This window comes from Lissotriton helveticus, chromosome 4_1 (assembly GCF_964261635.1).
Source record: "Lissotriton helveticus chromosome 4_1, aLisHel1.1, whole genome shotgun sequence".
Classification (NCBI taxonomy): Eukaryota; Metazoa; Chordata; class Amphibia; order Caudata; family Salamandridae; genus Lissotriton; species Lissotriton helveticus.
Window position 1 is genome coordinate 830,206,584 of NC_136063.1, and position 27,667 is coordinate 830,234,250.

The following is a 27,667-nucleotide window of genomic DNA, read 5'->3' on the forward strand; positions in this document are numbered from 1 at the left end:
TCTGCACACGACACTTAGTTGTTGCTTTAGCTTTCCACCTAGTAGTTCATCGTGGTTTACATGAGAATAATATGTTATTGCTCTACTATCTGCTTTGCTTGTTAAACTATATCTGTACAGCGAGTGCTAAAGTTTCAAGAACAACACGATACAGAATTGTTATGAGGTCTGATCTCCACGACTTCATACTCATAACATAAGTGCAACTTCTGCCAATTCTGGGCATGAGGCGGGTTTTATATTGCTTTGCCGAACACACATACACAACAGTTGATGCGTTTCACATGAAGAGAGAGCTGGTGTATGCTGATGTGATTCCTTCAAATCTAAGACACTAAAGTATGGGCACGCCCTAAACCAACACAAAGAGACCTTCTTAGCAAATAATATAATATGTGTATTAGGGAGGGTGAGATATAAGCAGCCGCGGGCCGTGGAGGGAGTTACGGTGAGGCAGGGAGGCGGGGAGGGGGAGAAGCAGGGTGGAGCCCTCTCTACCCTGCCCCTCCCCCTCCCCGCCTCCCTGCCCCACCGTAACTCCCTCCACGGCCCGCGGCTGCTTATAAGTGTTGCTAACTCTTATTCATTTACAGCATGTTAACATACTGTCACCATTCGCTTTTTATGTACTAGTAACTATGCTGGTAATTTTGCTACTGATAATATGTGTACTTGTATTCTCCACCCTGCTTCTCCCCCTCCCCGCCTCCCTGCCTCACCGTAACTCCCTCCACGGCCCGCGGCTGCTTATAAGTGTTGCTAACTCTTATTCATTTACAGCATGTTAACATACTATCACCATTCGCTTTTTATGTACTAGTAACTATGCTGGTAATTTTGCTACTGATAATATGTGTACTTGTATTATCTAAGATACTACGCCTGAGAAGACGGCATTAGTAAATAAACATTTCAAATACACATGTGTTCTTCTTAACTCCATGTTCTGGTTTCTAAGAAATATATAACGACCGACTGTTCATGAGTTCCATGTATCCTGAGGTACTATAAGTTCATATTCTGGATTGTCTAAACATTGAGAGTTTGTTATATCCAATGTGACACTGTACCTAGCTTGCTAAGGAGTTTTTGATTACTAACGTGAGTTTTGGGACACCCTAATTCGCCGAGGTTCCAATCCTCTGTCCACAGTTCTGTGTGAGAACAGAAACCCTGCGACAGGGGCACCCCCGACCCTTGCTGGAGCTTCATCACACTTGCGATACAACTCCAGCAATGCGCCACCTTTACGGCACAGATACATCACGCATCTGTGCTGTGTTTGCCCCATGATGCGCCGCATTGTAAATGCAGCACACCATAGGTGACGGAACAGCGGCACAGAATGACTAACACATCCCTGGTGATGCGCCAGTCATCATAAATGTATCCCTATGCTTCTTATCTTGTTAGAGATGAACCGCCATATGTATCATCAAAGTTTTTTGCATTTCCTAAATAGCGAACTTTAAGGAATAAATAGCGATTCTTTACCATTCCTAGTTTGCGATTAGCTATTTGCTAATTACAAATTACCCATTCATTTCCTTCATTTCCATAGGGCGGTTGGACTCACTTTTAGCTCGAATGGCTGAATGGATTTCCACGAAACTTGGCAAAATTGTAGGGACTGGTAGCCCGATGTGCCTTTGCTATGTCTCAAGATATATGCTCCAGTGGTTTTTACGCAAATTAACTTTGAAAAATATATATTGGGCTACATTGGCCTATATATATGTTGGAGCCCAAATGTAGCCCAATGTAGCCCAATGAAGCCCAATGTAGCCCAATGTAGCCCAAAGATGGCCGCCAGACACACAAAAAAACAAATGTAGCCCAAATATCAGCCAGATGTAGCCCAACTATAGCCCAGTGACAGAATGACCAATCAGCTTCGCAAACCTCCGTTACGCGAAGCGGAGCGCTGTTACAGATATATATCTTTTTTTGAACGTTAATTTCTCAAAATCCACTGGAGCACATATATTGAGACCTAGCAAAGGCACATCGGGCTACCAGTCCCTACAATTTTGCCAAGTTTCGTGCAAATCCATTCAGCTGTTCGATTATTATTATTTTTATTTTTTTTTGCCCCGCGGGGCCCTTTTAAAACCTCCACATCAAACCTAAACGGTCAGGGAGGATCTACTATGCCCCCTTATGGTCATTTGCCCCTTCGGTTTGGCCTCCGCTTGTCTCTCGATCCTACCGAGAGACAAGATGGCGGCCGCTACGGACTGTTTGGAATGTTTACAGACGCCGGAGAACCAATCAGCTTCGCTTCACAAAGCTCCGTTGCGCGAAAAGTACGCGTACTGGAGCGCTGCCCGGTCCGCTGTTACAGATATATATCTTTTTTTAAACGTTAATTTCTCAAAATCCACTGTAGCACATATATTGAGACCTACAAAAGGCACATCAGGCTACCAGTCCCTACAATTTTGCCAAGTTTTGTGGAAATCCATTCAGCCGTTCGGGCTAAAAGTGAGGCCAACCGCCCTATGGAAAACTCAATGTTAAAAACATGTTTTGGGACCCCCCTTTTTTCTCTGCCCCCCCTTGACGAACCCCCCCCAAATTTCCAGGGGCTGCTCAGAAACAAAATGTTCCATTTTCCAGAAAATTTCAGCCAATTCCGTCCACAAACGCCAAAGTTATTAGACATAGAATTTTCAAAAATCCCATAGAGAAAAAATCCTAACTATATATACCTACTGGCGACCGCCAGTAGGTAATATATATATATATATATATATATATATATTCACTCGCACTATGCCTCGTCGCAGGGGGAGCTCGTTTGCGCTGGTGCCATCATCGGGATCGAGGCAGTCTCCCGTTTGTATTCAACACGCCAGTTTAAAGTATTGATGGCACTCCACTCAGAGATAGTTTTTCAAGTTAATTTTAATGGTACCATTAAAATTAACTTGAAAAACTATCTCTGAGTGGAGTGCCATCAATACTTTAAACTGGCGTGTTGAATATATATATATATATATATATATATATATATTACCTACTGGCGGTCGCCAGTAGGTATATATAGTTAGGACCTAGTTACCATAGGAAATCCCCAACATTCTATTGGGAATAACTTTGGCGCCGATTGAGGGATATACCTGTAATTTTTCTTAAATTTGCCTCGCTGAGCTCCTCTCCTTCCCTGAAAGTTTCGGGGGGATTCGTCAAGCGGGGGTTGAGAAAAAAGAGGGGTCCCAAAACGTGTTTTCCCCTGGTAATTTCCATAGGGACATTCTGACAAGGCTACAGCTCGAACGGCTGAACGGAATTACACCATATTTGGCAAAATGGTAGGGACTAGTATGCAGCAGTGCCTTTTGTATGTTTGGTGTAAATCCCTCCAGTAGTTCTTGAGAAAATGTAATTTGAAATTTTTCAAATGGCATTTTCTATGGGACCTTTAGACACGGCTACATCCCGAACGGCTGAACGGAATTACACCAAACTTGGCAAAATGGTAGGGACAGGTATGCAGTGGTGCCTTTTCTATATTTGGTGAAAATCCCCCCGGTAGTTGTTGAGAATTTGAATTTGAGCAAATTATATATCTATATGCGCTCAACATTCTATTGAGAATAACGTTGGCGCCAATTGAGGAATCTGTGTGTATTTTACAGAATTTTGGCCAGCTCCGCTCCGCTCCTTCCCTGAAAGTTTCGGGGGGGTTTCATCAAGCGGGGGCCCGAAAGGGGGTTCCCAAAACGTGTTTTCCCCATGCTAATTTCCATAGGGACCTTTAGACACAGCTACAGCCCGAACGGCTGAATGGAATTACACCAAACTTGCCAAAATTTTAGGGCCTGGTATGCAGATGTGCCTTTGCTATGTTTGGTGAAAATCCCTCCAGTAGTTCTTGAGAAAATTGAATTTGAAATGTTTCAAATGGCATTTTCTATGGGACCTTTAGACACGGCTACAGCCCAAACGGCTGAACGGAATTAGACCAAACTTGGCAACAATGGTAGGGACAGGTATGCAGTAGTGCCTTTTCTATATTTGGTTAAAATCCCTCCAGTAGTTGTTGAGAAAATTGAATTCGAGCAAATTATATATCTATATGTGCACACCGTACGCGAACCGTACGCGTTCGGTACGCGTACGTGCACGTACCCTTACGTGCGCGAGAGAGTTTCTGATTGGCTTGCAGTCGACTGTCAACATTCCAAACTGCCCAAACCAGGAAGTGTTGGCCACCATCTTGTTTTTCAGGAGAACTGAGGCACAAGAGTGCCCAAAACAAGAGTGGAAAACACGAAAAGGGGGCAGGGTAGAGACCCCCGACTCTCTTGCCCTTCTCAGGGGGTCCCAAAAGGACCCCCAAGGGCAAAAAAAAAATCGCGGGGTACGCTATAGGTTTCAGGGGCGTTATAGTTAGCTGGATATTTCACTTGTACAAAACCATTGAAATTCCCCGTTATAGTTAGTTCAGTTAACTATAACTCGCGCACCCGCAATGCACTGCTGATGACGTCACATATTACATCACTCATGACATCGTCAGTGACATCACTCATGACATCACTGATGACATCTCAAATGACATCACTGATGACATCACTAATTACATCATTCTTGTGATAGAGTGGCAGACCTCCTCTCACCCTAATATAACCTTTGATACACACACTCAAAAATAGAAACTAACATTTTCAAAACAATGGACACCAATACCTCTTACAACACACCTATTTAGTAATTCAAAGATCTACACACACATCCACTCAATCGCCAACAGTCCTATACAGTCACTCATACATGTACTCACTCATCATATGTACTCCTATACATCCTGTTACACACTGACACTCATCCATAGAGTCACTCACACACATATTCACTCATGCTAATAAAGAATCAAACATCCATTTACTTGCACATACAGTTATACACACACCACCATACTTACTTCTACAGAAACGTACGCATACTTACTCTTTTGAACACTCACTTATTGAAACACATACGTATTCATACAGGAACTCTCCCAATCTCTCACTCTCACATATACTCACTTATATACACCAATACTCACATATACTAGTTTAAAATATATGTAGTTACTTATAAAAACCCTATTGAGTCAGTCATTCACTCACTAACACACCCATACACACACTCATCCACCCATACAGTCCTGCACACATACTGTCTTCCACACATACAAAGAGTGACTCACTCATTCATGCATGTATGCACTAAGTAATACCCCCCACTGAACCATACAGACACTCAGACACTCATACTGATGCTCGAAAAACAAAGTAATAACGCATATAGACACTCATGTAGCTACTCACCAAACAAAACAGCCACTTATACTCAAAGTTAGAGACTGATACAGATATTTATATATTTAAAGATTACTCACTAACCCATGTATTCACTAAGATACACTTAATCAGTCAGTTATACAATCAATTTTTCATAAAAAACATCAACCATTTAGACACTTATATACCTATTTATTCTTCCATCGAACTTGAGATATACATATATAAAACATTTAATTTTCAGAAAAACACACATTCACTGGATGATGTCATCCATGATGTCATCAGTGACGTCATGTCACTTGAGATGTCATCAGTGATGTCATGAGTGATGTCACTGTGTGACGCCATCAGCAGTGCACTGCGGGCGAGCGAGTTATAGTTAGCTAAACTAACTATAACAGGGGAATTTCAATGGTTTTGTACGAGTGAAATGTCCACCTAACTATAAAGCCCCTGAAACCTATGGTTTTTTGCAGTGAATTTCTAAGGTTTTTTTAAATGCTAATTCCTAACTATAACGTGCCTCAAACCTATGGGTTTTTCAGTGAATATATATATATATATCACCTTCATAAATATTACCTACTGGCTGTTGCTAGTAGGTAGTAACTGACAGATGGGATCATGTTTCCATAGGAAAAGTGCTTCTTGATTTGCCTATATCTTTGGCGCCGTTTGACGAATCTTCCCCCAAAAATTTTAACTGTGCCATGAAGTCTTATTGGGCATGGAAAGTTTCAGGGTGATCTGTCAAGCGGGGGCTGAGAAAAAGGGTTGTCAAAAAGGTGTGTTTTTCCATATTAGTTCCTATAGGACCTTTGAACATGTCTACAGCCCAAACTACTGGATGGAATTACACCAAATAGGACAGAAAGGTAGATTTGGTTACGTAGATTGTGCTTTTTGTTATTTGGTGTAAATCCGTTCAATAGTTGTTGAGAAATTTAAGAAAATACAGTTAGTGATATCTGTGGCTGTGACAATTTAACAAAAAATAACGAGCTTGTGCAGGGAAATGCAGAGCTCTGATTGGCTGCAACACTTCAACCAGGAAGTGTTTGCCGCCATCTTGGGACTCAGCTTCAGCCGAGTCCCATAAAAAAACATTTAAAAAAGAAAAGGGGGCGGGATAGGAATACCCTGACCCCTAAGCCGTGGTGGTCTTGGGATCCCCCTTGAACCCCACCAGGCCAAAAAAGGTATTTTCAAAATGCTGCAACATTGCGATATTCATGAATTTGCAGAAAAAAAGCCAGCGCAGGCTCCCATGCTTGCTCTTGAATGCTCACTGGGTGAGCCAGGTCATTTATAACATAAACATAGGAGAAATTGCACGGGGCCCGTTACCTACCTGGGGCATTGCCTTTTATGTATGCAGGTGGTGCCCATGCAACACCCCTGCACCCTGGGGACCGTCAGCTCCCTGGGGCAAAAATCTGTAAAGTAATGCAGGATGGACCATGTGGGCCTCCATGCCCACATGGTCGCCACCTCCCCGAGGCATTTAATAATATGCAGCCCCTAGCTGCCCTCCCACACCCTGGAGACTGCCACCTTCTCCAGGCAGATAATACTAAATTATTGCAGTGGCCCGTGTGCCCCCCCCACAACCCAAGGGACAGTCATCTCACTGGGCAGTATAAAAAATGCATGCAGGCAGGCCCATGGGGTCAGCCTGCACGTCGGGACTTCCACGTCCCAGGGGTAAATTATTTTGAAAAAATTAAGGGGACCCCTGCGGCTGCCCCACAGCCACCTCCCGAGGCTAAAGTAAATTAATGTAGAGGATGCAGCGAAGCCTCACTACTGGGGCCATTGATGGCCCTTGGGACTGCTACTGCCCCAGGGTTGGCTCCTGCTACCTCCCGAGGATTCTCAGGATGCAGGTGTTTGCTTTTGCTTAGTGGAAGCTGACAGCTCCCACCTTCGGGAGGTAGCTCTTTGCTTTTGCTTGGTGGAATATGACAGCTCCCACCAAGCAAAAGTTAACATAACTCTGTTTTCTGCAAGCCGGAGCTGTCAAACAACTCTGGCGTGCAGAAAGCAGAGTTTTCATGTCTTTCATATGCATGTAGGGAAACAGATAAAAGCATTGCTCTGACAGACAGGGAACTGCCTTTCAGCAGCCCCCTGTCTGTCAGAGCAATAACGGCTCCTGCAGGAGGTGGGGAGCCGGCTGGGTCAGGGGTAGCCATGAGGCACCCCCATGGTCACATTGCACACTGGGTGCCCTAGAAGCTCTCAGGTGACATGGGATAGGATAACCAAAGAGGATGATGGACGGAGTGTTGAGCAAAGCAAGCACTCACCCCCAGTCAACTGATGTGGGTTTAATTCATCATCATTCTTTAGCTCACTCCGCCACCCCAGTTCAGACATGGCCATATGCAAATCAGTCTGACCCTGTGCCTCACGGGAAGAGTACAGCCCGAACTGCCAAGCCATGTCTTCCCTGCACCGGAAACAAGCATCCTGGGACCGGTTTCTGGCTAATCAGCTGTCATCAGCCAGGCTAGCTTGAATCCAGTGCAAAGTGAGCAAGGGACCCACGTCTGGGCATACCCTGCCAACTTAGGATGAACAAAGCAAAACCAAAGGGGATGATGGATGGAGTGTTGGTTTTGACATGGGATAGGATTCCTAGGGCTACAATTGGCCCCTCGAGGTGGGCATTGCGGCCTCCTCTTTATAGAGCAGGTGCCCGAGATAATGTGCCACTTCTGTCAATCAAGTAATCAAGGTTCTTATAAAGTGTGCATGAATCCACCACGATTTTTCACGAGGGACCGCACTGAGCGTCACGGCTGATGCACAAATTCATGCACGTAAAACAAATATTCATAGGACAATTTCTTGCCACTTGCTCCAGTGTGCTGCTTGAATGAAACTAATAACTAAAATCACTAAGGACTTTAAAGGTGCCTATTGAAATGAGAGCCTGGTTTCAGTTCTTCTTTGCAGAATGACTGTACCTGTGTCCCAAAAATTGGGACATGTATTAAAAATTTGAAAAGATGTCAGAAGGCAGGTCCAGTCCTCTAAAATCAGGACTGTCTGGGAAAATCCGGAAAGGCTACTCACCCTATACATAAGGAAGCCGCAAGTTGGGGGGCATGGCTTGGCATCATGGCCGCATAGACGTGCTCTGAAAGAGCTCCGTGCGGCTAGCCAAGATAAATATTTAGCCTAAAATATCCTGGCTCCGAAACACATGGAAAGCGATCTCCTGGGACCCATGAGATCATCACCTGCCATGTGAGCAAAGAATCGAGACGCAAAACTTCGGGACAGTGGAAACGGAGCCCCGATTTAGGTGAACAGCTGGCGCCATTTTGGGTGCGGCCTGATGAGATCGAGCAGAGACACCGGGCCTACGGTCTTTCTAGACCCTGCTGAGGGTGGCAGGTAAGAGTTAGAGCCTATGGGGGAGAGGCACTGTCCCCGTTGAAGAGGATAAGATGACAGATGACCCGCGCCTGCAGTAGCGTTGTCTGGCCCCGCAGCAGCCTGATTACGGTCCGGTGGAGTATCCGGCATGCGGAGGATATGGCCTGATGAGATCAGACAGAGACGCCGGACCTGAGGTCTCGCTGGATCCCACTGAGAGGGGAAAGAAAGAGTTACGTCCCTGGGAGGAGAAGTGCTGTCCCTGTTGCAAAGGGTGAAAAGGCAGAAAGGCAGACGACTTGCACCCGTAGAAGCGGAGTCTGGTTCTGAAGAGGCTGGTTGCTGATTACGATCTGGAATGCAGTGTTGAATCAGTGAGACAGTCAGGCCCCCGCTGGAACAGCACTGCGGTTTGGTATCCCTCGTGGAGGCCAGACCACGATCGGAGCAGTGGAGGACAGATTGGACTGGAACATGTGGAGGCGTGCTGCATGGGTCAGAGAAGCAGAGAGGAACCCAGAGGAACGTGGCTGGTTCTGCTCGGCCACCAAGCCGCCCAATGCAGGTGAGCCCATGGGGTTTTGGAGCTCGCCTCTGATTGAAGGTCTCCCCCTCAATTTTGGGGAGTGTCCAGCATGTGACAAACCAGCAGAGTGAAGTACTATTACAAGGTGGCATATTGAAGGATCACTGAGGTGGTGGGAAAGCATGCTTCCTGAGTCCTGTTGAGCTCTGACTCATCTGAAGACGGTGGACGTAGGGAAGAGTGGAATGGCCCAATACCCCCCATCAGATGTGGAGAAATAGGGGAGGATTTGAAGGGAGTACCCCCCTGGGAGCATGATTTTAGGGATTGCTGGCAGGCTGACCAGATTCGCCAAAGAGAGACAGAGGTATACCACGGTGAGCAAGGGTCCCTTACTCGAGGGGTGGAAACATAATATCAGCCCAGACTATTACAGAAACCCTGCACATACCAGGGTCAAGAGAAACTCACTTCGTGTGTGAGAGAGCTGCACCCTAGGTGCGGTTACAGCCACTGGGAGGGATACCTCAGGTGCACCCCTGCTGAAGAGGGTCATATAGGACAAACCCTGTTGCAACTAGCTGGACAGTATGGGGGAAAGATAAAGTGGCAAAAGCGCAATCCAGTAAAATATCACATTATGCCCAGCCTATATTCCATGGTCCAGAGAGCAGAAGCGAGGATCAAGTAATGGAGAAGGGGACACTGGAAGGGGCTGCAGAAGATGCACCACCACTGATGGATGTAATCCAGGCCGTTCAGTCGACTAGGAACGATATGATCATGAAGATCAACGGGGTGGCCATAGATGTTAATCTACTGAGATGCAATCTCAGGAAAGTCTCAGACAGAGTTACAGCCACAGAGAAAGATATGGATGTCCTAAAAGAAGAGGCCAAGAGCCTTAGTGCTGCAGTAGTTGAGCTGAAAAGACACTTGATCAAGCTTGACGATCGCATGGAGGACTCAGAGGGTCGCTCGAGGAGGGGGAACCTAAGATTTGTGGGGTTCCCTGAAAAAGCTGAAGGACCCGATGCAGGCCTTTTCCTGGAGAACTGGGTCACCTGAGAAATGGCCCATAAACAATTGTCGAAGTTCTTCAGTGTTGAACGAGCACACAGAGCACTGGTGGCCCCCCTAGACATGAAGCGCCTCCTTGAGCTATAATTGCAAAACTATTTAATTTCAGGGATAGAAACCTTTTACTTCAGCTTTCTCGCAGCTGAAAATGGTTCTACTTCGAGGGACATTCCATAACAGTGTATCCCGATTACTCCCAAAGGGTCCAGGAACAGAGGAAGACCTTAATCGCAATTAAGCTGCGGCTCAGAGACATGAACCTAAAGTATAGCCTTATGTTCCCGGCAAAACTAAGAGTAGAAAGTGAGGACCGTGCCTTGTTCTTTGTCTCAGCAGAAGAAGCAAGAGACTGGTTGGATGCCAGGGCCCGGGATGAGAGACGCCTGGTCCCCTGTACGAGCTCCACCAGGATACCTTCCTCGCAACCCTACCTAAGGGGTCGCAGACAGCCTACACAACAGAAACAACAAAAGAGAATGATGAGCTTGGGCCGTATCATGGTCCTATGGGACGGCACGCTACAAGCTTCCGATTCGGATGTTGTCTCAGACTCGATGGAGTCAACACCGGACATTGAACCGGGAGCCGGAGGACCAGGCAGTGGACATGAATGAACTCTTTACGTTGAACACTAAATGCTGAACTGTACAAATAACTTTGCTTTGTATGGTAGATGGGCAGAGGTCCTGGCAAATTTGGTCCGATCAATCACTTTTGGGTTTCCTAGGAGAGCTACAATTTGGGAATGTAGGAGTGGCATTCCGACCTTCTTACTATAGTTTTCCTGTTTAACCTTAATTCAAACTAAAGAGTATAGATTGAGGGCCAGGGTGAGTGATAACTATACTGGGAGCATGGGCAGCCCCCACTAGAGACCAGGGCCGCCGGGGAAGCTTGAGAGCAATCTCACACCCGACATCACCAGTTCTCTTGAACAGCGATCAATAGACATTACTATTGGCATTTCAAACAAGGCTGGCCTGAACTATGGCCCTAAGCCTGATATACGGACATTAAAGTGGTTAAGGTGGGTAGAGGGGTTGTGGGGCAGTGTGTATTGTTTGTTATTGGGATCGTGAGATGCACATACAAATCTATACTGCTGCCAATGGGTGGGGGAAGTGTACGGGATTGTTTACTTCTTACAAGTTGGGTTGTTTGTTGGGGAACATTTGGGGTCACACAGGATTATACCAAGGCACACTGGCTACGGATACAATGGGATGGACACACTGGAAAGGGGGGGATGCACGCTTGCCACTCACCACCGCATTATCATGACGGTGCAAACGCTGAAGTTTCTTAATTGTAACGTCCGAGGTATGGCAGGCCTAGATAAACATCGTAGAATACATGCCTTTCTGAAGAGATACAGAATAGCAATTGCAGGACTACAAGAAACGCACATATGGGGGAACACACTAACAAGCCTACGTAGACGATGGAGGGGGCAGATATATGCCACATCATATTCTGGTTTTGCCCATTCCAACATTTGCACCATGTTCTAGACCCTGATGGGCGGTATTTTATCCTGTTTGGGAGGTGGAAGGGGAGGGAACTGTGTATTATCAATGTCTATGTGCCCAACTTGGATTGCCCCCGATTTTTACCCAGCAGTCTTGAAGGCAGCGACGCCGTACATGGGTGCTGAGATCCTCCTTTTTGGAGACTTCAATTGCATATTTTGCTGGGAAACTGGACAGGGTGCCCCCTAAGGAAAATACTAAACCCCGCAAGACAAGATCCATTACAGGTATCCTTCAGGGTATGCAGTTACGAGACGAGTGGTGAGCACGCAACCCCTCTAAGAGGGACCTCTCTTGCTTCACCCCCACCGCCAACACTTACTCCCGTATTGACCACTGTTGCCTCTCTGCCGGCCTTTCAGCTACAACACAGGCCATTTCACATCTGCCAGGATACTTGTCTGACCATGCGCCACTGTTGTTGACTCTGTCCAGCAAACCTGGACGACCACTCATTCCACTATGCTTACAGCAGAGGCCCTTGCAGACCACCCATATGTACAGACTGTGATGGAAGCCTTCAGACATTACTTTGGGGAAAACTGCGGATCTGCAGCCACTAGGTCCATGGAGTGGGAGGCAATGAAGGTCGTCAGTAGGGGGGTCTGCATGAGGACTACCTATGGGGTCAGAGCATCAGCTTAGTGCCGACATTGATACCTTAGAAAAACGACTACCGATCATAGAGAGTACACTATATGAAACTCAGGCCGATGTGGTGGAGAGGACGCAGTTCCGAGGGGAGCTCCTTGAGGCTTGGTCACGATTAGAAAAACACAAGTTTATCACCTACAGGCAGAGACTGTATATGGAAGGGGACAGGTCAGGAGTGCTCTTGGCTCGACTAAACCGTATGGAGACGAAACCTGTACCAATATTAATGCTTCGCAATAAGATGGGGAACGTGGTGTATACCCAAGATGCAATTATAAAAGAATTTGAGACCCACTTACAACAGACATGCTCGACTGCCGCCCAGACCAGACCGCTTGCACTGCAGGACTACTTAGACATAACGGTTCCCATCCTTGAGGAAGAAGACGATGAGGCCCTAGGGGCAGCACTTACTAGCGAGGAAATATTTACATCAATTGGAAAGCTGAGGTCGGAGAAGTGCCCGTTTGCCCCACAGCTGGTGTATCATCTCCTCAAGGTGTTTAACTAGACTTTCGCCAATGATAGAAGCACTAGTGTCCATGATTCTGAAACCAGATAGAGATCCCCTCTCCCGGGATCCTACAGGCCCATTTCTCTTTTGAATGTCGATGAGAAAATTTTGAATGGCGTGTTTGCGGCGCGAGTCTTACCATGACTGACTGGTCCAGCCAGACCAGGCTGGGTTTATCCCAGGCTGGAATAATAATAATAATAATAATATTCACATTTGTAAAGCGCACAATCACCCGTTAGGGTCTCTAGGCGCTGGGGGCCGTCGGGAAGATTAAGCAAGCTATTGCCCAGAGTCACATGGTGCTGGGCTAATCTGCCGCCGGTGCCGGGGATCGAACCGTGATCCCCAGATTCCGGAGTCAGTCGCCCTGGCCGTGGCGCCACACCTCTTCCACACCACATATAATTTGCTCAGACTAGCACATAGCTCGCATGCCCCGGACTTACGGGAGATGGATTGGGCTCTATGTCTCCTCCATATTCAGCAGGCCTTCGACTCTGTTGAATGGAATTACATATGGATGGTAATTGGTCGGATGGGATTAGGGGATAAATATCTGAAACTGCTCTCCAACAAACCAACGGCCAGGGTTCGCTTTCGCAATTGAGTATCAGATAGTTTGGAGCTCCAGAAAGGTACCCGACAGGGTTGCCCCCTGTCGTGGCTCCTTTTCGCCCTTGCGATGGAGACCCTGACGATCACCCTCAGACCCAAGATGGAGCGATGGGGAATTCGCCTGGGATCAATGGTCCACATGGTGTCAATGTATGCCGATGATACATTGGTGCACCTTCGACATCCTGAGGAGGCAGTCCCGGAGCTCCTTAGGGAGTTAACTGACTTCAGTGAAATATCAGGACTCTGCCTTCACCCAGGGAAGTCTAAACTCTTCCCTATGGGAAGCCTGGAGGACAAGGAGGGGGACGAGTTACCATAGTGGGGATGATTTGGGTCAGAGACACGGTCCGCTATCTTGGGGTCAGGCTGGTACACAAGCAGGAGGCTTACCTAGAACAAAATATGGGGCGATTTGTGGGAGGTATCCATCAATTGAGTGCTTGCGACATCTGCCCTTATCCTTGGTGGGGCGGGTAGCCTTAATAAAAATGGTGATCCATCTGCAAAGCTTATATGTGATGCAGCACTCCCCCTACCGTATTACACAGGCGTAATTTCATGGATTGGACTGTTTAATGGTTGACCTGTTGTAGGGGTCTAAAAGGAAAAGGGTGAGATTGGATACATTACAGAGAACGTGGGAGCGGGGAGGACTGGAGGTCTGTAGGTTGAGTTTCTATTACATGGCGTGGCTAGATGAGATTGAGAATTGGGAGAAGCGACTGCTAGAGGGAAATCACAAAGCGACGCCCCCCCTCGACCTCCTTATGTTGCGATCGCGGGAGCCCGAACGACTCCCATACATTATTAGGCATGTAGCCGCAATCTGGGAATCCGCAATTAAACTGCGGTGAAACGAGTGCCCTACGCCCCGGAGGCCCCGCTGTGGGCGGTGGTACCGTATAAACAAATCATTCAAACCATGTCCATTATTAGATGGACGGAGGGAGGCATTCGCATGATGGAAGATCTGTACTAGGGACAGTGGTTCATCACCATGGAGGGGGCGGAATAAATGTTTGAGCTGGGAAGGGGGCAGTATATTCAATAGGCAAAGATCTCAGCGGTGGCATGCAAGCTGTGGCCGGCGTTCCCGGAGGAGCCGCTCATTGCCGCCACTCTTCAGGCTCTTGTGACATTGGCTGGGGACCTTAAGCTGGTATCTCACATCTACAGGGTGCTAAGGGGGGACCTTGCTGCACACCAGCTCCCAGTTCAGGCCAAATGTGACTTGGTACTGGAAGAACCTCTAACGGATTCGGAATGGGAAAGGGTACATGAAGGGGTTAAGCAAATTAGTGCTAACACCAGATTTAAACGTACTCAATTCATTATCGTTCATCAAATGTATCTGACTCCAAGTGTACTTCACAAAATATACCCAGACCTCCCTGCTCCTTGTTCCAAATGCGGTTATAATGATGCCCAGTTCTTGCATATGATATGGGAGTGTCCAAGGCTGCGACTCTTCTGGGGGTCTGTATTGGAGCGATTTTGACAGGTAACGGGGTGGATGCTACCCCAATCTATTAGGGAGGTATTGCTGGGTCTTCTCCCAAGACCGAAATGGAAAAAGCTCACACATAGCTTCCTCTAGTTGGGACTGGTGCTGGCCAAAAAAAGAATTGCAATTAGCTGGATGGGCTTGGTGCCCCCCACAGTGGAAAATTGGGCCTGGGACTTAAGGAAATGGGCGACAGCAGAGCTAATTTGACTTAGGCGGGTCCGGAGGAATGAGAAGTTGGAAGAGGTCACAAGGGCCAGGTACACTATGATGTCGGAGATCCCATGGGAGAGGGCTTCACCTCACAAATATCGGGGGAAACACACACTGACCGTGATGGTTCAGAGGAGGACGCGTAGACAGAGGGCAATCTCAGCCTGTAGAAACACCTAGTAAGGAAAGTGGTCTGACCTGTGTTACATGCCTAGGAGAGGAAGTTTTCCTTATGTGACCTCGGGGGGAGGTGGGTGAGATAAGTTAAGAGTTAACACTTTATGATTTGCTTTTCTGAGAATCATCTGTTTAGGTCTGAATACAGTACTAGGCGTATTAACGCAAGATCTGTGTTGTGAACAAATCTATCATTTGACAAGATTGTATTGTTCCTTTGAGTGTTCGTCACTTAACCACAATTAATCGAGATATGCAACTATTGCTGTGTTTGTACTGTACTGTGCTTTTGGACGTTAGAAAATCACATTAAAAAAAATATAAAAAAATAAGGAAGTCGCAAGTTATGGTTAATTTAGACTAGCTATCGAGTTAACTAGCTGAGAGGATGGCAAGTGAGTTAAGCCACAGATGCATACCTCGGTAGACAAACCATTATAAAAACATTCAACACAAGCTCATCTTTTAGCGAAAACTGACACGTGTATTATTCTTCTTTTAGATATTGATGAATGCAGAAAAATATCAAGCTGTCCGGAACGCTCTTCATGTCAAAACACAAATGGAAGCTTCTACTGCATCTGTGATTCCGGCTATTCCTGGTGGAACCAGACAGGAAGAGGAGAATGTTTAGGTACAGCTGCTTTGTAGGAAGAGGCAGAGTTTAGCAGGAAGGGGTAACTATCTTGTTGAAGCATCTATCAGAACTACTGAGTTTATTACCCAGGCAGTTATTCCAACAAGTATTTGCAATGCAATAGGTCTGGCATTTACGCGAGTTTGAGTGATTGACATTGCAAATAACAATGCTTTTTATTTGTGCTTTCATTTTTAAAACATAAATAAAAGGCATTGTCATTTACAGTGCCAATAGCTTAAACTTGCGTAACTGCGAGACCTATTGCATTGCAAATGCTTGTTTAATACACCAGTCCTGAAGTCCCACGGGCATTCATCCCCTTCTTTTCTGCTTTACTTTCTTTTTCTTCCATCCCGACTTTCATTTTTCTTCAACTCTTCTTTCTATCATTGTATGTTCCCTGCCACCCTTCCTTAAATCTTTACTTTCCCCAGCTCCCTTTCCTGCACTGTTTCTCAATTTTTTCTTCCAAAGTTTTGATAATGTCTCACATTTTCCCTTCACTGTGCTTAACTTCTATTTTACGTCTCATTAGTACCTGTTTAACAGCTGGATACACACGCAGAATCAGGGTAGTGGACTCGTGCAGAGGGGCAGTAGGCAGTACAATGAGAAATCTCGAGTTACTGCTCACAGCCCCTTCTACCACAACTGCCAACCCCTGGACTAAAAATATAGGAGAATAAAGTCAGGCATTAGGAGATTGGGGAACAAGCATAAACAAGATTTTAAAAAAAGAAGCAGCTGATGACCCCCAACTGCGAAAAAGTTGACACCCCCTTCAAATATACATCTCCTGATGGAGATATCCTGCGAAGCTGTATTGAACAGCTGACTAACTTAGCGCCTCAAAATTTTGACAGGCACCCCTGAGAATAGGTGTAAGTGTGACCCTAGGGATAGGCAGGTGTGATCCCTTCTTCCATTCCGCGATTGAACCTGAGCAAGTTTGTAGAAGGAATTTTTCCCACCAAGTTTTGGATATTCCTGGGTTGCAGGTTGGTGAGGAAAAAACTGTCCTGCGCATTAAGCGACTGCTGCCCGTTGCCAAAAGCATCTTAGAATACCTTTGCTCATTGGTGTGTGTACATTGCAGACTAAAACGGCATGCAGGAAAAGCACTGGGGGAGAGGCATGGGCGTAGCCAGAGGGCAGTGCCTCACCATTCCCACCAAGAGCCAAGCTCGTGGAAGGCTCCATCTGCCACCCTTGCACTGCCAATCAGTACCAGCGAGGGAAGGGTGTGCTTCCAGTAAATCACCGCCTCTGTTGACATCACTGCAGTTACAGGTAGGAGGGGTGCGCGCTGACTATGCTGTCACTGCTTGCAGCTGCCCCCAGATCACACTCGCAAGGTACCGGCTGAAACAGAATGCAGCCACATCAGCAATCAATAAAGCCCTATGGACCAAACTAGAAGATAATAGAAAATCACCCTATAATCAATATCTAAACAAATCCGTGTCTATAACCTGCACAAATGATTAATGGAATAAAAACCTGCCATACCAGTCGAACGAACAATAAACAAAGTAGCAAAAACTCACTCGCTACTAATTGACAAAAACATCTTCAGCACAAGGTTGCATGCTTGGATGGTGATCAACAAGTACAACGCACTTGCACCAGCGCATTATCTGAATACATCATTTTCTATTTATCTGAAAAAGCAATTAATGGCTATTCGCTTTGGAAAAATTACCTTCAATAGCGGACCAGCCTACATGGGTATACAAAGGGCTAAAATCATGGTGACTCTGCGGTTACCATAAAGAAGACTTCATTCATGTAATTTGTATATGCAACCAACTTCACAATGCACGAGACACTCGTCTCAGACAAACTTTTAAAGACCGAGGCATCAGGTCCTGTAGAGCGGCAATAACAGCATGTTTAAATCCATCGAACACACAACTAAACTGTAAATTGATCAAATTTCTCAAAGTTTTTGAACACGCACACCAACGTTCGTTATTAGGATTGACCTCAGTAAAGGGACAATAATGTGGTAAAATATTTGTTACACAATGATATCTTATGACTTTTTTTATTTTTTTTATTTTGTATTGATGTAATGTGAATTTTTCCTTTTTAATGTTTTAACTTCTATTTTTATACGTGTTTATATTGTTACGGTTTTAATAGACCAAACAATAAACATTTACTTACTTACTCACACCCGCAAGGGCACCTAGAGAAGTTGCCCTTCACGTGGACCTGAAGAGCCGCCTGGCCCCCCAGTCAAAGTAATTGCTGTGCTGTTCTACATGTATTCCGAAATGTGCGGTTGTGTGAATAGAAGAGGGGCGTGGCTTACGGAGAGACGCAAGAGAGAGGGGGCCGGTGTTCCATCGTTTCCAGCTCCCCATCGGAATGCGCTCCCCCTTTGCCGAAACAGCTGCGATGCTTTAGGGGAGGCATAGACATTCGGCCAGGCAAAAACATACAGGTTATAACTGTATTTATAAGCTCCCTTCTGACGTAGGGGAGGCACAAACCGACGGGGGAGCAGATCTAGTTAGAATGCACTCCCCACAAAAGACGAGTGTGCGGGGGAGGGGAGGGGGGAGACCCATCCTTCAATGTCAGGGCTTTCTCGGAGCCCAGCAGGAAGGTGGGGAGAAGGGATACTTTGCAAGTCGTGGTCAAAGCCTGAAAAAAAGAACAAGGAGCATAATAATCATTTTCAAAACTGAAGGTTCAAGAGATGTTCTCGGGTGCTAAGAACTGCAAAACGAGCAACTACCTAATTAGAAACAGATGGCCCCCTAAAGCTTGCTCTGCAGAATGAAACAAGCTATGAACTGATTAGAAACAGATGGCCCCCTAAAGATAAGAAAGTGCTTCACGACAGACAAAAGCAGACGATCCAGTCCGGATGGGCTGGAAGAAAAGGGGAAAGGGCGGAAACCAAAAAACCTCAGTTTGAATGGGAGACCACCGTTTTACATAAACGAAGACGCCAGCCAATAAAAATGAGGGGCGGGGCTTCAAGTCCCCTTCTGAAATCTCCTCATCCACAATATCTCTCGCAGAGCGAGCAGCGCATGCGCTGCAACGCTAGGCGAGAGCTAAAAAAACGATGTTAGCAATTTTCTTTAACACCTTGCCCATTCAAACTTACATTCAAGCTCTGATTAAAAAAAATATCTCACAGAACCCCAAATCTGAAAAACAACATTCTGAACATAGCTGATACAACTACACTATGAATTAGTAAAATCATTCATCCACTTTACTTTGAGCTAAAAAAAGATCCAAACAAATGAGTCAGAAACGTACCCCTAAAAAGGTGAACTCTGAAAGGCAGAGTGCTGTTACATCGATTTTGATTCTCCACTGCAAACCATACATGTAACATTTTCTTTCTTCACTTCGAAAAGTGTTCTTTTGGCCTTACACTTTAAAGTTGGACCTTGCACAAACCTCTGTGCGGTCCTCCAATTTAACTGCAAACCCTGAATGCATGAAAGAAAATGCATCAGGGAACCTGATAACATTTAAGCAAACTAAAGGTGAAGATTCCCTTTCCTTGTTCTCTTGAACACTACCTTTAGCAATTTCAAGTCATAGCATTTTTCTTTACTGTCTCTAGCGGCCACCACTTTGTTGAACATCTTGCTATAATTCTGCTTTGGAGAGCCAACCCAAAGCCCTACACATTATTTTGGTTGATACAACAAAGAATGAGGGCCTACACAAAGCAGATACAGAACATTAACTTAAAAGGTGGGCAAATCAATTGAAAGTTCTGAGGCCCACAACATGAGTTATCACATGCAAGATTGTGGTGGTCTATATTTACAGGGTGCCATAATTATCGCCTAGCACAAGTTTTTGGGGGATAACATACACCAAAATCCACATGTTCCAGTGCTCACCAGACATTCCACCCACAATAATCTTTAGCAGGTTTCATCTGACGATATTAAACACGAAATACATAACTAAGCTATGCGCTGTAACAGGAGTGACAGCAAATATAGGAATTTATCGGCCCATTTGTAATGAGGCCCTATGACTGAGGACTTCCATTCAGATAGCATGTTTAACAATAACACAGCTCCACCTGGGAGCCATACTGCTGTTCATGCCACAACCTTTGCTTTCTAAGAGCATTTTAATGATTCTGCATTCAGGCCTATCACTTCTGAGTATACCTGTGCAACTGCTTTCATTTTTGCAGACCCTCCCTTTAAGAAATGGGGTGTTGGTTGACTAGGGTGTGAGCTTGGTCAAGCAGCAACCACAATGCTTGTCAGGTTGCGGCACAAGTCAACGCTAAATGAACCTCTGCTAAACCCTCTAGTAGCTTGGCACAAAGCTTTCAGGCTTAACTTATAGCAATGTGTTAAGTATTTGTGTAACACTTGAAACAGTAATAAAGTGAAAACACCACTTAAAAAGGATCCCACACCAAAAACAGAAATATAGAATTTCCTTTAACAAATAAACACAACACAACCAAAATGACAATTTGTGAAAATAACGCCACAAAACGCTAACTGTGGATATCTGGTCGCGCCGGCCCTGTACAAAGTTGTAAGCTCAGACCGACCGCGATGCAACATAGACTGGCTACAAGGATCCAGTTAGGTCTGCTGAAGTCCCTTAAATCCTGGTTTGCTGAGCGGTACAAGGATCCGCGTTGAAGATTTTTCTCCCAGCCAAAGCAATGTGTTGGTACCGAGATGCAGCGAGGCAGCGATGCGAGGGCCAGGGTCATCACTGAGGATCCCATCAACGGGGATTGCGGTGTGAAGTCCGGCATCGAGGATATTGCATGCAGTCAGAGAAATGCGACGGTTTCGAGGAGCTGCGAGGCTGCGATGTGGAGTCTGCTTCGTCGAGGCTACCATCGATGAGGCTTGCGAGGGCCTAAACCAAGGATGCGTCACCTTAAGCACCTTAAGCCCAATTCCAAGGGTCCAGGACTGGGAAGACACCACTTGACAAGGTCGACTCACAGGTAGCTGAGTCCAGGTGCACATTGTTAGAAGTCTCTTGTGTCCCTGAGGATTCAGTTCAGGAGGCCAGCCACAGAGCCCTTGGAGTCACTCTGGTTTCTAGGTTCAAGAGATTCAGGTCCAGTTCTCTCACCCAGGCAAGGTGGCAGCAGGGCAGCACAGCAGGGCAGCAGCCCTTCAGGGCAGCAGTCCAGCAGAGCTGCAGTTCCTTCAGCAGCACAGCAGACCTTTTTCCTGGCAGCGTTGGTGTCTGATGTCCAGTTTTTATACCCATTTGTGCCTTGGAAGTGGAGATAAGCATCTAAAGGCCTGCCTTTGAAGTGCACATGTGCCCTGCCTTTCTAGCCCTGGCTGCAGACTATCTGAAGGGGGATTTACTGACCTTTGTGTGGAGGCAGGACACAGCTTATTTGAGTGTAAGTGGGGCTGGGCCCAACTCCCCCTCCCATCCTGCCAGTTGTGGTATATAAATAAATAATACCGGATCTATTTTTGAATGTATGAATGAATAACAGATAGCTCAATAAAATAAGAGTCAAGATTCGAGGTAGTAGGAGTTTCTGCAGGTTTATTACAGCATAAGGACAGGATCAGGACAACCTGCATAGGATGACCCAGCAGCTGCTGGGGCTTGATCTGGGATGAGCGCGCTAACTTTTAATAACAATACATCGACTTATATACATAGCGCAAACACATAGCATTACATTGCAGTAGGCGTAGCAGTGGGTGGAGCAGAAGGCGTGACGCGTAGCAGTCGCGAGAGATAACAGTAAAAGTAGGTGTAACTGGGAGTATACATAGACATGTGGTGCAAACGTAACAGAATATGTCATGAATGGGCGGAAACTTAGGAGGGGCTACCTAAGGAGCCGGGACCTCTAACCTAATGGTGCGCGAAAACTGGCAATGACGTGTTACTAGGAGAAGCTGGGGGCTACGAACTCTGTGCTAGGAGCAGAGACTAGAGTCTGGAGGGTCGGAGCGACATGTACCTAAACCCTATCTGGTATCTGATGTTTAGGGAACATGTTGATATAAACTAGAAGTCATGAGGGGAAAAGCTAACTTGATTCTAAGACTGGACCATGCATTATTCTACATGTAGTGCGTGATGAAGAATATTAAATGACCATTAATACAGTATTTCTCTAACGTGGAGCCGAATAGGCTAGACAATGACGGAAACTATTGATGCAGTTCAGTAGCTTAGGAATGCAGAAAAGAAGGACTGAACTGATAGCTGGAATCATAACATACTCTTGGCAGACTCAGAGGCAGAGCCAAGCTGCACCGGGCACTGCGAGGCAGGAAGTAAGTGAAGGGTCGAGGATACAGGTGGGGGCTGTATCGCTCCTTAGCGAGGCTTTTAGGAGACAGGAGCTGAATCTGTGGTCCGGGCCCTTTTGAGGCCTAGAAACGGGGACTTTATAATGGAATAACGTGCACACTGAGAAACGTGGCAACATAACTTTACATAGGCCTGATATTCGTAGTATTCACGAGGACTGGAAACTGACATACCAGAGGTGGACACAACTGTAATTGCGTCATTAATCGGACATGGGGAATAACATATGCATATTGGTCATGCACACATAACATATGATGGATGAGGCGTAGGGACACAGAACATGGCAAAATTTACTTTTCCACATTCCCTCCTTGTCACTACGTTTCCATCAGGAAACATCAATTTTCATGATACCGTCTATCATTTCATACAGTACCATTTGCTCGTCTCGAATTGTCTTGGAACGGGATTTAGAACGGGGCTTGGGACTAGGAATACAAGAGGTAGCACACATGCTGCAAATCGCAGGGCCACATTGTATACAGAGGCAGCAGCTAAATATGATCGCTACTGCAATACCTAGAAAGGACAGGACTTTCCATCCCCATGCGGAAATTATATTCCAGAACCAACCGGACCATGTCCAGGTGCCTGGATCTTGGTGTAACAGATGGGCAATTTTATGAAGTCTGGTTATAGCTGAATAAACAGACGGCGCGTTATTTGGAATGAAAATGCAGCAACTAGATCCGATGACTCTACAGGCCCCGCCCCTATCGGCCAGTATGACGTCAAGGACGAGACGATTTTGCAAAACGACAAATCTCATAGCAGATTGTTCTTCGGTTAGGTTACCTAGAGCAGAGGCAGTCTCATTTACTACAGCTTCAAGGGTTCTTGTTAACCTACGGATCAGTTTACTATTCTGGACAGGTCCTACAAAGAAGAAGAAACCTTTATTGAAATCTGTATACTGTTCTAGAGTAGTTTCAGTATAATCGACAATTGGGGACTCCCTTCTATGTCTAATGTGTACTAGATGGGTGTTTCTGTGATAATCAGATGGGGCTAGGAAAACAGGTGGCAGTAGGAAGGCAATGTAACAGGTTCCCTCCCAATCGAGGGGCAGACGGACATATGCAGTTTGACCACAAATAAAATAAGAATGGCGTGAAGCTTTAAAAACAGATTTCCCACTGTCACTATACTGGACAACAGTAGTACATTCACTATGACCTACATGTATGGAACCATAACTACGGACACATAATTCGCCTTTGACTGGTAGTACTGAAATAGCAGGTAAGTCTGGAGTAGTATCAGACTGAACATTCAGGACCATGAAATTCGACGAATAATTACCTAAATTATATACTTCATTTTCTAGATCTAAACCTGTTCTGTGGGGGAAACCTTGCTTGTCTGGAAAACATGTACTGTTAAGAAAAGACATATCTGTTGAGGATGACGTTAACGTGGACCATGCTCCACACGAACCATTGTGTGAAAATGGATAAGGAAAGAGTGGCAGAACTCCCTTCGGTGTCTGGAAAGGGGGGAGTCGACCACACACCCAACAATTAGTGGCATTGCTGGTCTGGTGTGAATAATGTAACATACGGATAAATGAGTTGTTGCGCATAGCGAGGCGGTAAGAATATTCGTGAGGAGGCAGATCACTAAACGTGTGCTCTACTGTAGCATTAGCAGACATATTTACATGAGGAACTGGAAAATACAGATAGAATGCATAGCTGGTGCAGGAAATCATTATGCTGATGAATAATATGAAACTCAGAAAAACGATACATTGAATTGAGTTATTACTGACTCTCTCACTATGGGGGTCTATTTTATACATGTCAGAAACAGTCTAACCGTTTCACCTAGGGGAGGACTTATACAATCAAACTGACTGACTTATTTTACTAGACCTGAGCTTTAACTTATACTCCTGCTGCGGAGTTTTCTCTAACAAGGGAGGGGTTGTAATAATGTCTTTTGCGGGACAGTCCTTTAAAACAATGTTCTGGCAATCTTTCAAATCCTGGGAAATGTTTTTAGAAACGGATTTCAATCCTTTGAAAAGTTTAATATGAGAAAGGTGGATCCATCCTTTTCTGCCTTCCAACTTGACGGCAGTACGGGTGGTCAAGAGGACCTGACGTGGCTCCTTCCAACGTGGTTCCAGCGGACTTGATCTGTCAAAATTTCGGATCATCACCAAGGAGCCTGGAACGATCTCGTGCGGTGCCACCTCGGTATTGTCTGGAAATGCGGCGGCAACCTGTGAACGACATGAGTTGAGGGCAGACATCAAGGAAGCTAGGTAATCTGTCAGCATATTACATGAAACATCGGTAATACTTCGGGGTCTAGGAGTACCCCACATGTTAGGGGGGCGGCCGAATACGACCTCATACGGGGACAGACCTGATCTGGAATGTGCGACCATGCGCATATAAAACAGGGCGACTGGCAGAGCTACTAGCCAGTCCACACCTTTTTCTTTACAAACTTTGGCAATACGGATTTTCAGGGTCTGATTATGTCTCTCGACCAGACCGGCTGCTTCAGGATGGCGTACACAATGAAACTTCCACTGGTACCCTAACAAAAGGGAAACGTGCTTCATGAGTTCGGATGAGAATGGCTGGCCATTATCAGAATATACGACTCTAGGGAGTCCGTATCTAGGGAAGAATTCACGAACCAACTGCTTGGCAGTGGTCGCGGCTGTGTAATCTGGGACTGGATATGCTTCTGTCCACCTGGACAAAGCGCATACAACTACAAGGACATACTTGAAACCTCGACATCGCTCCATCTGAATATAATCCATCTGGAGGACCTCAAAAGGGTGGTCAGGAGGCTGGAAACCACCTTGTTCCACCGGGACACTTTTACCTGGGTTAAACTGACAACATATCATACAGGTACGGACTTTCTGCTTAGCTGCAGCTCGTAAATGCTTGTTGAACCAAATGTTCTGAATACTGTCTAACATAGCTTTTTCTCCTAAATGTGCTGGACTATGTGCGGTATTAATAATGACTTGAACCATAGAATCGGGGAGAAACCATGTGGCTCTGCCCTTCGTTAACCATCCTTGATCTGTCTGGACCCCTCCTTGTTCAGACCATTTCTTGATTTCGTCGGGGGTAGCATGTAACTGGATATCTATGACGTCTTGTGTAGGGTCCTTAACTGTCATGCATGTAGTCAGGTCTGGAGTATGTGTCATGTTAACTGGAATGTCTGGAGTCTGTGCTGTAAGCTTGGCTGTGCGGTCTGCTAGATCATTACCTTGGGAAATAATGTCAGTAACTTTCGTATGTGCTTTGCATTTCATGATAGCAATAGATGTCGGTAAATGTATGGCATCTAACAGGGCTTGAATAAGGAGACCATGCTGAATCTTGGTTCCATGAGAAGTCATGAAACCTCTCTCCTGCCAGAGCACTCCGAAGTCGTGTACAACTCCGAATGCGTAACGTGAATCTGTATAAACATTAACTTTCAGGTTCTTGGCGTGTATACAGGCTTGTGTCAGAGCGACTAGCTCTGCTGCTTGAGCGGACAGGGTATCAATACGGTGTGTTTCAATAACTTCGGTGTCAGTAGTCACTGCATACGCGGCGACTAGTTCTCCTGTACTAGTTCTCATACATGAACCATCCACATAAAGTGTCAGGTCAGGATCTGGTAATGGAATGTCCGTCAGGTCTTGTCTTGGCTTTGTCGTAATATTAACTACTTCCACACAGTCATGTGGGTCAGGATTTAAACTAACTGATGGTAACAGTGTAGCAGGATTCAGAACGTTGCAGCGTCTAATTTCTATGTGTGGCTGGAACAGTGTCAATTCATAACCTGTTAAACGTGCAATTGTCAAGTGCTGTGTTTGTGTTCGGTTTAAAAGAACTTCTACGGAGTGTGGAACTTGTACTGTCAGGGAATGCCCTAAAACTATGGAATCACTTTGTCTGATAGCTAGTGCTGTGGCTGCAACTGACTTGAGGCACGCAGGCAACGCCTGGGCGACTGGATCTAATGTGCTCGAAAAATAAGCACAGGGCTTGTATTGTCCTGCTTGATCTTGTGTGAGAACAGATAATGCTGTACCTTCGCGTTCAGTAACGAAAAGTGTAAAAGGCTTACTGTAGTTCGGTGTAGCTAGAACTGGAGCTTGACATAGGGCTTTCTTTAACTCATTGAAACTAAGTGTATGTTCAGATGTCCAAGGGAGGACAGTCGATACGGCTGCCTCCTGTGTCGTTAACTGTATCAGTGGCTTGGCTAGAAATGCATACTGGGGAATCCATTGTCTACAATAAGAAGTAAGGCCGATAAAGGCACGTACCTCCTTCTGGGTTCTGGGCTGGGGAAGACTCGCTATTAACTGGATACGGTCGGGTGTCAACTGCCTACCCCTCTTGGACAGCAAGTGTCCTAAGTATACCACTTGCTGAACACAGAATTGAAGCTTCGAAGGTGACACCTTGTGCCCCATCTCGGCAAGGAAATACAGGACTGTAAGTGATGCTCGCTCGCAGTCACGTTCAGAACGGGCTGTGATCAGTAGATCATCGACATACTGGAGTAGGGCAGTGTCAGTTGGCATGTGAATGTTGTCTAGTTGTCTCTTGAGTGCTTGACTGTAAATACTAGGACTTTCTGTGAAACCTTGAGGAGCGCGTGTGAACATATAGCTCCTTCCATTTAAACAAAATCCGAAAAGAAACTGGCTGTCTGGATGAATCGGAACACTGAAAAATGCATTCTTGAGGTCTATGACAGTGAAAAACATGGCTTCGGAATCAATGGCTGTTAACAGGGAAGAGATGTCTGGGACAACTGGGTACTGAGGAATAATACATTTATTAAGCTCTCGTAAATCAATCACTAATCGATATACTGGGGGTGCATTCGGATCAGTACGTTTCATGACTGGAATGATCGGAGAATTACATACATTGGAGTCAGTTTCTACAACTACTCCTTGAGCTATGAGCTCGTCAATAATTTTGGATAAGGCTGCTACAGCCTCAGGTGGCAATCTGTACTGTCTGATTCGGGGTAACACTACACCTGGTTTGAGAGTCACACGATGGGGTGTGATTTGCATGTAACCTACATCAGTTGGACCTTGCGCCCATAAATGCTGCGGAACATTAGACAATCTGGAATCAAAATCTCGTAATACATAGTGACCCTTAAAGTCACGTAGGAACAGACGTATTCCCTCTGGGGAACAGCATATG

At 45.8% G+C, this 27,667-nt stretch overlaps 1 protein-coding gene across 1 annotated transcript in view; it reads left to right on the forward strand.

The window, feature by feature from the left end:
- The window catches only part of LOC144828071 (adhesion G protein-coupled receptor E1-like), a 561,082-nt gene extending 544,929 nt beyond the window's left edge, over positions 1 to 16,153 (forward strand). Inside the window, exon 6 of the mRNA XM_078686208.1 lies at positions 16,005 to 16,153. Coding sequence (XP_078542334.1) covers positions 16,005 to 16,153 — 149 coding nt within the window. The remainder of the gene's footprint in view (positions 1 to 16,004) is intronic.
- The last annotated feature ends 11,514 nt before the right edge of the window (positions 16,154 to 27,667 follow it).